General features: G+C 42.6%; 1 protein-coding gene across 1 annotated transcript in view; it reads right to left on the bottom strand.

Moving 5' to 3' along the window:
* Window positions 1-343: 343 nt before the first annotated feature.
* The window catches only part of LOC110514524 (inactive carboxypeptidase-like protein X2), a 125,223-nt gene continuing 112,224 nt past the window's right edge, over window positions 344-13,342 (bottom strand). Inside the window, exon 14 of the mRNA XM_036960341.1 lies at window positions 344-996. Within this exon, the coding sequence (XP_036816236.1) occupies window positions 719-996 (278 nt within the window). The 3' untranslated portion in view covers window positions 344-718. The remainder of the gene's footprint in view (window positions 997-13,342) is intronic.

The following is a 13,342-nucleotide window of genomic DNA, read 5'->3' as shown; positions in this document are numbered from 1 at the left end:
AAGCATGTAAACGTTTCGGTAAGATAGTTATTACTGCTTTGTACTGGTACTGGTACTGGTACTGTACTGATACTGGTACTGGTACTGTACTGGTACTGGTACTGCATGAGTTAGTAGAGAGACACATGGTAATATCCATGGTCAAAATTCATAATTTGAAATATAGACTGACACTTTCATTACCAAATAATGGCACAAAGTAAAAAAATTTACATTTCGGCTTAACCATGTATACTGTAATAACTCTTTGGTAGAGAAGTCATTGCAACTTTTAAGATGCGCGCCCCCCCCCCCCCCCCCCAAAAAAGACACTTAGTTTACAGTAAGACCAGCACCAGAGAGCTTAATTCATGGTTGAAAGAACAGCACCTTGTTTTTAATACAGAAAAACACACCGTCAAAATATCTCATCTTTTACCATCAATCTCCAATCTGCACTTCCACCAACACTCTGGATGGATGTGGCTAAACAGAGTTCCAAAACAGAGAAAGGAGTCCCGATCAAAGAAGATGTTGGATCAGAACTAGAGAGAGAGATGGTAGAGTCTGTCTCTCATTGCTCTCTTCACACCGAGCCTTGTCCCAGATCAGTTTGTGCTGTAAAGCCCTCTGGTCATTGTCAGATTGGCAGAACAATGACCACAGGTGTTGGCAAGACAGCGCATTCAGGTGCGGGACCAGGCTACTCGTTCTCTCTAACGCTCCCTGGTGGGGCCCCCTATGATGTCCTCACGCGTCTGTGTCGGGGTCCGGGTCTGCGTGCTTGCAGCTGCCTGACGGGTGGCCTGAGAGGCTGTCTGATGGGCTGCTTGTTGTATCTCTCCATGATCTCCTTGATGCGTGACAGATTGGTGCGGCTGACGGTGAAGTCACAGCGGGTCGCTCCGATGTCATAGCCCACCTCACACACCTTACTGCTGGCGCTGTAGCCCTCGGCCCTCACCGTGATGCTGTACTCTCCTGGGTTCAACAGCCTCCAGTAGTCCCCGTCCGCCGCTAGGGAGACAAAGAGAGGAGTGGGAGTGAGTGAGTGAGAGAGTGAGTGAGTGAAAGAGAGAGAGAGAGGCACCTAAATCTTCTGCATAGATTCTGTCAGACCTGGGCCCTGACAATAAATCTCAGTAAGCCAAAAACAATGGTGTTCCAAAAAAGGTCCAGTCGCCAGGACCACAAATACAAATTCCATCTAGACACCGTTGCCCTAGAGCACACAAAAAACTATACATACCTTGGCCTAAACATCAGCACCACAGGTAACTTCCACAAAGCTGTGAACGATCTGAGAGACAAGGCAAGAAGGGCCTTCTATGCCATCAAAAGGAACATAAAATTCTACATACCAATTACGATCTGGCTGAAAATACTTGAATCAGTCATAGAGCCCATTGCCCTTTATGGTTGTGAGGTCTGGGGTCCTCTCACCAACCAAGAAATCACAAAATGGGACAAACACCAAATTGAGATTCTGCATGCAGAATTCAGAAAAAATATCGTCTGTCTACTACGTAGAACATCAAATAATGCAGAGCAGAATTAGGCCGATACCCACTAATTATCATAATCCAGAAAGGAGCCGTTAAATTCTACAACCACCTAAAAGGAAGCGATTCACCAACCTTCCACCACAAAGCCTTCACCTACAGAGAGATGAACCAACATGGTCCAAGCACACCAAGACAGTCGTGGAGAGGACACAACAAAACCTGTTCCCCCTCAGGAGACTGAAAAGATTTGGCTTCGGGTCCTCAGATTCTCAAAATGTATCTACAGCTGCACCATCGAGAGCATCCTGACAGGTTGCATCAATGCCTGGTATGGCAACTGCTCGGCCTCCGACCACAAGGCACTACAGAGTACATCACTGGGGCCAAACTTCCTGCCATCCAATTGTAAAAGACTACACACAGCCACACTAGTCATAGACTGTTCTCTCTGCTACCACATGGCAAGTGGTACGGAGCGCCAAGTCTAGGTCCAAGAGGCTTCTAAACAGCTTCCTCAATAACCTCAGGTGCCCCTGTACCCCCGCACATTGACTCTGTACCGGTACCCCCTGTATATAGCCTCCACATTGACTCTGTACCGGTACCCCCTGTATATAGCCTCCACATTGACTCTGTACCGGTACCCCCTGTATATAGCCTCCACATTGACTCTGTACCGTAACACCTGTATATAGCCTCCATATTGACTCTGTACCGGTACCCCCTGTATATAGCCTCCACATTGACTCTGTACCGGTACCACCTGTATATAGCCTCCACATTGACTCTGTACTGGTACCCCCTGTATATAGCCTCCACATTGACTCTGTACCAGTACCCCCTGTATATAGTCTCCACATTGACTCTGTACCGTAATACCCTCTATATAGTCTCCACATTGACTCTGTACCAGTACCCCCTGTATATAGCCTCCACATTGACTCTGTACCGTAACACCCTGTATATAGCCTCCACATTGACTCTGTACCGGTACCCCCTGTATATAGCCTCCACATTGACTCTGTACCGTAATACCCTGTATATAGCCTCCACATTGACTCTGTATCAGTACCCCCCCTGTATATAGTCTCACTATTGTTATTTTACTGCTGCTCTTTAATTATCTGTTACTTTTCATTCTTATTTGTATTTTTTATTATTATTATTATATATATTTGTAAACTGTTAGTTAGGGGCTTGAAAGTAAGCATTTCACTGTAAGGTGAAACCTGTTGTATTCGACTAACACAATGTGATTTGATTTGATTTTAACTTGAAGATGAGTCCCCTAACCAAGCTGGTCCTGGGGCTCTGTTCACAGACACAAACACACCCCACAGAGCCCCAGGACAATTAGACCCAACCAAATCATGAGAAAACAAAAAGATAATTACTTGACACATTGGAAAGAATTAACAAAAAAACAGAACAAACTAGAATGCTATTTGCCCCTAAACAAAGAGTACACAGCGGCAGAATACCTGACCACTGTGACTGACCCAAAATTAAGGAAAGCTTTGACTATGTACAGACTCAGTGAGCATAGCCTTGCTATTGAGAAAGGCCGCCGTAGACAGAAATGGCTCTCAAGAGAAGACAGGCTATGTGCTCACTGCCCACAAAATGAGGTGGAAACTGAGCTGCACTTCCTAACCTCCTGCCCAATGTATGACCATATTAGAGAGACATATTTCCCTCAGATTACACAGATCCACAAAGAATTCGAAAACAAATCCAATTTTGAAAAACTCCCATATCTACTGGGTGAAATTCCACAGTGTACCATCACAGCAGCTGGATGTGTGACCTGTTGCCACTAGTGAAGGTCAACCAGTGAAGAACAAACACCATTGTAAATACAACCCATATTTATGCTTATTTATTTTCCCTTTTGTACTTTAACCATTTACACATCATTACAACACTGTATATAGACATAATATGACGTGAAATGGCTTGATATTTTTAAGAACACTGGAGTGTAATGTTTACAATTTCATATTGTTTAGTTTCTACATCACTTCCTTCGGCAATGTTAACATATGTTTCCACACACCAATAAAGCCCTTTGAATTGAATTGATATGTGAGTGAGTGAGTGAAAGAGAGAGAGGGAGAGAGAGAGAGAGAGTGAGAGAGAGAGGAGAGAGAGGGAGAGAGAGAGAGAGAGAGAGAGAGAGAGAGAGAGAGGAGAGAGAGGGAGAGAGAGAGAGAGAGAGAGAGAAAGAGAGAGGAGAGAGAGGGAGAGAGAGAGAGAGAAGAGAGGAGAGAGAGACAGAGAGAGAGAGAGAGAGAGAGGAGAGAGAGAGACAGAGAGAGAGAGAGAGAGAGAGAGAGAGAGTGAGAGAGAGGTGCTGCATATGTATTGTAGGTTACGTGTCAGAAGAAATGTGAGAAAGTTCAGAGTTCACAGCACGTGTCAGCATTCTGATCCACATTGCATTCTATCATATAGGCCACGGACTGTGAATCACCAAAAAAAAAACTTGTTTCAAGCCAGTCATAGTTAACTTTCCTGTATGCAAATATAGCACTGGAAGAAAGCAGCACATCTTGATACTTGGCAACAGCGAAAGGCAAAGAGCTCCACAAAGCAATCCTCTAGGAATTCACTGACTGAACTGACAGAGAAGGGAGGGAGGGCAGAACATAGAGAAGGGAGGGAGGGCAGAACATAGAGAAGGGAGGGAGGGCAGAACATAGAGAAAGGAGGGAGGGCAGAACATAGAGATGGGAGGGAGGGCAGAACATAGAGAAAGGAGGGAGGGCAGAACATAGAGAAAGGAGGGAGGGCAGAACATAGAGAAAGGAGGGAGGGCAGAACATAGAGAAAGGAGGGAGGGCAGAACATAGAGAAAGGAGGGAGGGCAGAACATAGAGAAAGGAGGGAGGGCAGAACATAGAGAAAGGAGGGAGGGCAGAACATAGAGAAAGGAGGGAGGGCAGAACATAGAGAAAGGAGGGAGGGCAGAACATAGAGAAAGGAGGGAGGGCAGAACATAGACTGCTCAACTGTTAAGAAGTTTAAAAATAGCACCGCATTGTCATCTTGGATTTACCTCTCTCCTGTCTCCACTAGGCATGACATTGTGTTTTACCTCCCTGCTGTGTCCTGTCTCCTGTCTCCTGTCTCCTCTGGGCATGACATTGTGTTTTACCTCCCTGCTGTGTCCTGTCTCCTGTCTCCTCTAGGCATGACATTGTGTTTTACCTCACTGCTGTGTCCTGTCTCCTGTCTCCTGTCTCCTGTCTCCTCTAGGCATGACATTGTGTTTTACCTCCCTGCTGTGTCCTGTCTCCTGTCTCCTGTCTCCTCTAGGCATGACATTGTGTTTTACCTCCCTGCTGTGTCCTGTCTCCTGTCTCCACTAGGCATGACATTGTGTTTTACCTCCCTGCCGTGTCCTGTCTCCTGTCTCCTGTCTCCACTAGGCATGACATTGTGTTTTACCTCCCTTCTGTGTCCTGTCTCCTGTCTCCTGTCTCCTCTAGGCATGACATTGTGTTTTACCTCCCTGCTGTGTCCTGTCTCCTGTCTCCTGTCTCCTGTCTCCTCTAGGCATGACATTGTTTGTGCTGATCCTGCTGGAAGCAACGGTGAACTGAACTCACCGTGTGTGCTGAACCTTTGATCCAGCCACAGGAACAGATCGTTTGATTTCCTACCCATCATGCTGTTCACCCACCCACCCATCTCCACATCTCAGCTCAGCCACTGTGTGAGATACGGTGCCAGTTATGAAACTGTTGATCCGCTGTACCAGACACACGAAGAGCAACACATTGGTATTCTGCTTTAACGAGTGACTCACTGAGGTCACAAATCTACAAGTGAAGCTTGGTGTTGCTTTGTCCTTTAACCAACACAAAAAATGACACGCTATAAAATGACTTAATAACTTATAATTTTGATAACAAAACCTGGAACGTCTTCATTAATAATGTGTGTCTATCCTTCTGTGTGTGAATGTTATGTGTGTGTGTGTGTGTGTGTGTGTGTGTGTGTGTGTGTGTGTGTGTGTGTGTGTGTGTGTGTGTGTGTGTGTGTGTGTATGTGTGTGTGTGTTAGTGTGTATTAGTGTGTGTCTGTGTGTGTCTGTGTGTCTGTGTGTGTGTGTGTGTGTGTATCTGCTGTCTGTCTATCCTGGGGTTCACAGTGAAGACATCATGATGATGATTCACACTCTCTGACTAACTGGGGAATAGCAAGTACCTTTTCTATAAGTAGGTCGTTCACAGGAGTTGGTGTTCCCCTCTTTCCACATGCAGAGCCTCCTTTTTAACAGATAGAGAGAGAGAGTGTGTGTGTGTGTGTGTGTGTGTGTGTGTTAGAGTGTGTGTGTGTGTGCTAGTGTGTGTGTGTGTGTGTGTGTGTGTGTGTGTGTGTGTGTGTGCTAGTGTGTGTGTGTGTGTGTGTGTGTGTGTGTGTGTGTGTGTGTGTGTGTGTGTGTGTGTGTGTGTGTGTGTGTGTGTGTGTGTGTGTGTGTGTGTGTGTGTGTGTGTGTGTGTGTGTGTGTGTGTGCAGCTGGACATGTTTCCTCCCTCCTCTCTGGGACCGCAGCAGAGGGAACTGGATTCTCGTGAAGGAACGTGACTTACAGACGGTACAGTTGGTTCCAGGAACACTAACAACACCTACAGACATAGTCCTGAATGAATCGTGAATAACGATGAGTGAGAAAGTTACAGACGCACAAATGTCAACAAGGGCGGTTAGCATACCCCCAAGACATGCTAACCTCTCACCATTACAAGAACAAGGGAGGTTAGCATACCTCCAAGACATGCTAACCTCTCAGCATTACAATGACAGGGGAGGTTAGCATACCTCCAAGACATGCTAACCTCTCATTATTACAATGACAGGGGAGGTTAGCATACCCCCAAGACATGCTAACCTCTTATCATTACAATAACAAGGGAGGTTAGCATACCTCCAAGACATGCTAACCTCTCATCGTTACAATAACAAGGGAGGTTAGCATACCTACAAGACATGCTAACCTCTCACCCATACATTAACAAGGGAGGTTAGCATACCCCAAGACATGCTAACCTCTCATCATTACAATAACAAGGGAGGTTAGCATACCTCCAAGACATGCTAACCTCTCACCATTACAATAACAGTGGACATACGGCCCTATTCACATCAACGGGACCGCTGTGTAGAAGGGGGAAGGCTTCAAGTTCCACTGCGTACACATCACTGGCAAACTGAAATGGTCCACCCACACAGACAGCGTAGTGTAGAAGGCGCAACAGAGCCTCTTCAACCTCAGGAGGCTGAAGAAATTTGGCTTGTCACCCGTAACCCTGACAAACTTTTACAGATGCACAATCGAGAGCATCCTGTCGGGCTGTATCACTGCCTGGTACGGCAACTGCTCCGCCCACAACCGTAAGGCTCTCCAGAGGGTAGTGAGGTCTGCACAATGCATCACCGGGGGCAAACTACCTGCCCTCCAGGACACCTACACCACCCGATGTCACAGGAAGGCCATAAAGAACATCAAGGACAACAACCACCCGAGCCCTTGCCTGTTCACCCCGCTATCAGGTCGGTAAAGGTGCATCAAAGCAGGGACCGAGAGACTGAAAAACAGCTTATATCTCAAGGCCATCAGACTGTTAAACAGCCTTCACTAGCCGGCTACCACCCGGTTACTCAAGCCTGCACCTTAGAGACTGCACCACCCGGGTACTCAACCCTGCACCTTAGAGACTACTGCCCCATATACATAGACATAGAATCACTGGTCACTTTAATAATGTTTACATACTGCTTTAGTCATCTCATATGTATATACTGTATTCTATTCTACTGTATTCTATCCTACTGTATTCTATTCTACTGTATCTTAGTCTATGTATTTCTCATCTCATATCTATATACTGTATTCTATTCTACTGTATCTTAGTCTATGTATTAGTCATCTCATATGTATATACTGTATTCTATTCTACTGTATCTTAGTCTATGTATTTCTCATCTCATATCTATATACTGTATTCTATTCTACTGTATCTTAGTCTATGTATTACTCATCTCATATGTATATACTGTATTATATTCTACTGTATCTTAGTCTATGCCACTTCGACATTGCTTGTCCTAATATTTATATATTTCTTAATTCCATTCTTAGTATTATTTATTATTATTATTAGTATGTATATTCCATTCTTTTACTTTTAGATCTGTGTATTGTTGTGAATTGTTAGATACTACTGCACTGTTGGAGCTAGGAACACAAGCATTTAGTTAGATATTACTGCACTGTTGGAGCTGGGAACACAAGCATTTAGTTAGATACTACTGCACTGTTGGAGCTAGAAACACAAGCATTTAGTTAGATACTACTGCACTGTTGGAGCTAGAAACACAAGCATTTAGTTAGATACTACTGCACTGTTGGAGCTAGAAACACAAGCATTTAGTTAGATACTACTGCACTGTTGGAGCTAGGAACACAAGCATTTAGTTAGATACTACTGCACTGCTGGAGCTAGAAACACAAGTATTTAGTTAGATATTACAGCACTGTTGGAGCTAGAAACACAAGTATTTAGTTAGATACTACTGCACTGTTGGAGCTCGGAACACAAGCATTTAGTTAGATATTACTGCACTGTTGGAGCTGGGAACACAAGCATTTAGTTAGATATTACTGCACTGTTGGAGCTAGGAACACAAGCATTTAGTTAGATATTACTGCACTGTTGGAGCTAGAAACACAAGTATTTAGTTAGATATTACAGCACTGTTGGAGCTAGAAACACAAGTATTTAGTTAGATACTACTGCACTGTTGGAGCTGGGAACACAAGCATTTGGTTAGATATTACTGCACTGTTGGAGCTAGAAACACAAGTATTTAGTTAGATATTACAGCACTGTTGGAGCTAGAAACACAAGTATTTAGTTAGATACTACTGCACTGTTGGAGCTGGGAACACAAGCATTTGGTTAGATATTACTGCACTGTTGGAGCTAGAAACACAAGTATTTAGTTAGATATTACTGCACTGTTGGAGCTAGAAACACAAGTATTTAGTTAGATACTACTGCACTGTTGGAGCTGGGAACACAATTTCACTACACCGCAATAACATCTGCGAAACACGTGTATGTGAACAAAAAACATTTGATTTGCAAAAATTTTTTTGGGGGGGTGATATAACTTTCTACTTTCATGCCTGCTCCCGCTCTCCCCTGTCCAGACGCTGTTCCTGTCCTAGAGGGGAAGATACTGTCATGCCTGCTCCCGCTCTCCCCTGTCCAGACGCTGTTCCTGTCCTAGAGGGGAGATACTGTCATGCCTGCTCCCACTCTCCCCTGTCCAGACGCTGTTCCTGTCCTAGAGGGGGAGATACAGTCATGCCTGCTCCCACTCTCCCCTGTCCAGACGCTGTTCCTGTCCTAGAGGGGGAGATACTGTCATGCCTGCTCCCGCTCTCCCCTGTCCAGACGCTGTTCCTGTCCTAGAGGGGGAGATACTGTCATGCCTGCTCCCTCTCTCCCCTGTCCAGACGCTGTTCCTGTCCTAGAGGGGGAGATACTGTCATGCCTGCTCCCGCTCTCCCCTGTCCAGACGCTGTTCCTGTCCTAGAGGGGGAGATATTGTCATGCCTGCTCCCGCTCTCCCCTGTCCAGACGCTGTTCCTGTCCTAGAGGGGAGATACTGTCATGCCTGCTCCCGCTCTCCCCTGTCCAGACGCTGTTCCTGTCCTAGAGGGGGAGATACTGTCATGCCTGCTCCCGCTCTCCCCTGTCCAGACGCTGTTCCTGTCCTAGAGGGGGAGATACTGTCATGCCTGCTCCCACTCTCCCCTGTTCTCCCTGTATCTGCTTCTCGTCTACAGTACCAACACCGATCCTTACAGGATGCTTCTCATCTACAGTACCAGCACCGATCCTTACAGGATGCTTCTCGTCTACAGTACCAGCACCGATCCTTACAGGATGCTTCTCGTCTACAGTACCAGCACCGATCCTAACAGGATGCTCTCGTCTACAGTACCAGCGCCGATCCTTACCATTCACAATTTAATTCAGGATTATCCATAATCACGGTAGCATCCATATTAATGTAGAAGTGTTTAGAAACATTATAATCTTATTTACAATTGAAGTGACTCCAAAATGATACAATACATTAATTTACTGTTAATTTTCTATTGAGAACAAAATCATCTGTAACACAACCAAAACAAACAGCAAATGCATCCAACAAGTTTGTAGAGTCACAAGCTGGATATAATCATTGCGTGCTAGGAATATTTGTGTGTGTGTGTGTGTGTGTGTGTGTGTGTGTGTGTGTGTGTGTGTGTGTGTGTTTGCGTGTGTTTGCGTGCGTGTGTGTGTGTTTGAGACTCATACTGTAGAATTAAACTGAAAGGAAGAGACATGGGACTTTCATTAATCCCTGAAACAACACATTCTGCCCATTGCTTTAACTGCACAATGTAAGCTTACCCCCACACATATGACTTCTCAAATACAAGGCAAATAGGGACCGGGTACTTGTGTCATCATGCCTGCAGGCAGTATCTACTGTATAGTAATATATTGAGGTCTTTCTATAAAATGGTAGCTATTTCCTGCTGCGGATGTACTTTTGTCAAGCATGAAATACCAGCATGCTCAGCGTCTGTGAGAGTTTAATGATCCAACGTTATGGTCTTTGGCTCTGGAAGAAGTTATTACTTTTGCTTGTCTAATTATCACGTTCAACTTGTCCATTTGGTTTCCTGTCAAAATGGATATATATATACTGTTGTCCATAATACATTCTCTGCTAATGATGTTTTCTACAGAATGCTACTGATGTTTTCTATAGAATGCTACTGATGTTTTCTATAGAATGCTACTGATGTTTTCTATAGAATGCTACTGATGTTTTCTATAGAATGCTACTGATGTTTTCTATAGAATGCTACTGATGTTTTCTATAGAATGCTACTGATGTTTTCTATAGAATGCTACTGATGTTTTCTATAGAATGCTACTGATGTTTTCTATAGAATGCTACTGATGTTTTCTATAGAATGCTACTGATGTTTTCTATAGAATGCTACTGATGTTTTCTATAGAATGCTACTGATGTTTTCTATAGAATGCTACTGATGTTTTCTACAGAATGCTACTGATGTTTTCTACAAAATGCTACTGATGCTTTCTATAGAATGCTACTGATGTTTTCTATAGAATGCTACTGATGTTTTCTACAGAATGGTACTGATGTTTTCTATAGAATGCTACTGATGTTTTCTATAGAATGCTACTGATGTTTTCTACAGAATGCTACTGATGTTTTCTATAGAATGCTACTGATGTTTTCTACAGAATGCTACTGATGTTTTCTATAGAATGCTACTGATGTTTTCTATAGAATGCTACTGATGTTTTCTATAGAATGCTACTGATGTTTTCTACAGAATGCTACTGATGTTTTCTACAGAATGCTACTGATGTTTTCTATAGAATGCTACTGATGTTTTCTACAGAATGCTACTGATGTTTTCTATAGAATGCTACTGATGTTTTCTATAGAATGCTACTGATGTTTTCTACAGAATGCTACTGATGTTTTCTATAGAATGCTACTGATGTTTTCTATAGAATGCTACTGATGTTTTCTACAGAATGCTACTGATGTTTTCTATAGAATGCTACTGATGTTTTCTATAGAATGCTACTGATGTTTTCTACAGAATGCTACTGATGTTTTCTATAGAATGCTACTGATGTTTTCTACAGAATGCTACTGATGTTTTCTATAGAATGCTACTGATGTTTTCTATAGAATGCTACTGATGTTTTCTATAGAAGGCTACTGATGTTTTCTATAGAATGCTACTGATGTTTTCTATAGAATGCTACTGATGTTTTCTATAGAATGCTACTGATGTTTTCTATAGAATGCTACTGATGTTTTCTATAGAATGCTACTGATGTTTTCTATAGAAGGCTACTGATGTTTTCTATAGAATGCTACTGATGTTTTCTATAGAATGCTACTGATGTTTTCTATAGAATGCTACTGATGTTTTCTACAGAATGCTACTGATGTTTTCTATAGAATGCTACTGATGTTTTCTACAGAATGCTACTGATGTTTTCTATAGAATGCTACTGATGTTTTCTACAGAATGCTACTGATGTTTTCTATAGAATGCTACTGATGTTTTCTATAGAATGCTACTGATGTTTTCTATAGAATGCTACTGATGTTTTCTATAGAATGCTACTGATGTTTTCTATAGAATGCTACTGATGTTTTCTATAGAATGCTACTGATGTTTTCTATAGAATGCTACTGATGTTTTCTATAGAATGCTACTGATGTTTTCTACAGAATGCTACTGATGTTTTCTATAGAATGCTACTGATGTTTTCTACAGAATGCTACTGATGTTTTCTATAGAATGCTACTGATGTTTTCTATAGAATGCTACTGATGTTTTCCTTAGAATGCTACTGATGTTTTCTATAGAATGCTACTGATGTTTTCTATAGAATGCTACTGATGTTTTCTATAGAATGCTACTGATGTTTTCTATAGAATGCTACTGATGTTTTCTATAGAATGCTACTGATGTTTTCTATAGAATGCTACTGATGTTTTCTATAGAATGCTACTGATGTTTTCTATAGAATGCTACTGATGTTTTCTATAGAATGCTACAGATGTTTTCTATAGAATTCTACTGATGTTTTCTACAGAATGCTACTGATGTTTTCTATAGAATGCTACTGATGTTTTCCTTAGAATGCTACTGATGTTTTCTATAGAATGCTACTGATTTTTTCCTTAGAATGCTACTGATGTTTTCTATAGAATGCTACTGATGTTTTCTATAGAATGCTACTGATGTTTTCTACAGAATGCTAATGATGTTTTCTATGGAATGCTACTGATGTTTTGTATAGAATGCTAATGATGTTTTCTATAGAATACTACTGATGTTTTCTATAGAATGCTACTGATGTTTTCTATAGAATGAGAACATAGAGTCTACTACAATACATCTCTATATGGTATGTATGGACACAGAGTCTACCATAATACATCTCTATATAGTATGTATGGACACAGAGTCTACTACAATACATCTCTATATGGTATGTATGGACACAGAGTCTACTATAATACATCTCTATATAGTATGTATGGACACAGAGTCTACTATAATACATCTCTATATGGTATGTATGGACACAGAATGAGAACACAGAGTATACCACAATAGCATGTATTTCTGCGGCTGCGGTCATCCCCCTCTTCAAAGGGGGGGACACTCTTGACCCAAACTGCTACAGACCTATATCTATCCTACTCTGCCTTTCTAAGGTCTTTCGTAAGCCAAGTCAACAAACAGATTACTGACCATTTCGAATCCCACCATACCTTCTCCGCTATGCAATCTGGTTTCAGAGCTGGTCATGGGTGCACCTCAGCCACGCTCAAGGTCCTAAATGATATCTTAACCGCCATCGATAATAAACATTACTGTGCAGCCGTCTTCATTGACCTGGCCAAGGCTTTCGACTCTGTCAATCACCACATCCTCATCGGCAGACTCGATAGCCTTGATTTCTCAAATGATTGCCTCGCCTGGTTCACCAACTACTTCTCTGATAGAGTTTAGTGTGTCAAATCGGAGGGTCTGTTGTCTGGACCTCTGACAGTCTCTATGGGGGTACCACAGGGTTCAATTCTTGTACCAACTCTCTTCTCTGTATACATCAATGATGTCACTCTTGCTGCTGGTGATTCTCTGATCCACCTCTACGCAGACGACACCATTCTGTATACTTCTGGCTATTCTGTGGACACTGTGTTAACAAATCTCC

This window comes from Oncorhynchus mykiss, chromosome 23 (assembly GCF_013265735.2).
Source record: "Oncorhynchus mykiss isolate Arlee chromosome 23, USDA_OmykA_1.1, whole genome shotgun sequence".
Lineage (NCBI taxonomy): Eukaryota > Metazoa > Chordata > Actinopteri > Salmoniformes > Salmonidae > Oncorhynchus > Oncorhynchus mykiss.
The sequence above is the reverse complement of the archived record's forward strand: the minus strand, read 5'-3'. Positions and strand labels throughout refer to the sequence as shown.